Raw genomic sequence first — 825 nt, 5'->3', positions numbered from 1 at the left:
TTCTTTTTTTTTGCCTTTAACATTTTATTAACAAGTTTGCTGATACATAAACCTCTGGAAGGTGTTGATTCCATGACCAGTGCTCACTGATCCTTCAGCTCCCGCAGACGGCGAATTGCAGACTTCATGGTGACGGCCGAGGTGGTGTTGTAGGCCCAGGCTCCTCCAGCCACTCTTTTCATGCAAGATCCACAATGCCAGATCCCGACTGCTCTGCGTTCCATCTTTGTCTTGCCGCAGAAGGGGCAGGTGCATTTGGCGTGCTGACTGATCTCGATCTTCTTCACCATTTTGCGGAGGGAGGCTCCGTACCGGGTGCCGTATTTCCCCACGATCCCCACCTTCTTGGTGCGTTTGGCCATCTTGGAGCCGGAGCCGAGAGTGTCTAAGCAACTTCTACAACTAACAGGCCTATACTTAACTTCGGACTGGCCCACCAGGTCAGGGGAACAAATGGCCTTTCGTTCGGGTTCTGAGTCTGCGGGATTCGAAGTTGGTACGGACTGGTAGCTAGGAGCGCCTATCTCGTAGCGAGCGTTGACTTGAGACTTACTTTGTCGGGGGTCACTGCACCGGTCACGGTCAATGTTGGTTCGTGTTGCTGGGTGACCCGGGCAGGAAGAAGAGGTGAAGAGAGCGATTTGAACTTGGGGCTCAACTCTTATAGTTCCCAGGGGCTTCCCGCCTTTCGGGGCGGACCCTGTACCTGGTCCCAAGTGATTGGACTTTGTCCCAATCGCTTGGTTCGATTTCTCCAATACTGGAGCGGTTCCCTGATCGATGGGCGGTCTCGAGCTGCTCGTTCACCTCCTTTGTGTTGGCTCC

General features: G+C 53.7%; 1 protein-coding gene across 1 annotated transcript; it reads right to left on the bottom strand.

Annotated features, from left to right (window-relative positions):
• LOC140396727 (large ribosomal subunit protein eL43-like) lies at positions 1 to 379 on the bottom strand. The gene has a single exon (XM_072485474.1). The coding sequence runs from the start codon at positions 360 to 362 to the stop codon at positions 84 to 86; it is 279 nt and encodes a 92-aa protein (XP_072341575.1). The 5' UTR covers positions 363 to 379; the 3' UTR covers positions 1 to 83.
• Between the last annotated feature and the right edge of the window lie 446 nt (positions 380 to 825).

Source organism: Scyliorhinus torazame, chromosome 20, assembly GCF_047496885.1.
Source record: "Scyliorhinus torazame isolate Kashiwa2021f chromosome 20, sScyTor2.1, whole genome shotgun sequence".
Lineage (NCBI taxonomy): Eukaryota > Metazoa > Chordata > Chondrichthyes > Carcharhiniformes > Scyliorhinidae > Scyliorhinus > Scyliorhinus torazame.
Note: the sequence above shows the minus strand (reverse complement) of the source record. Positions and strands in the feature narration are given on the sequence as shown.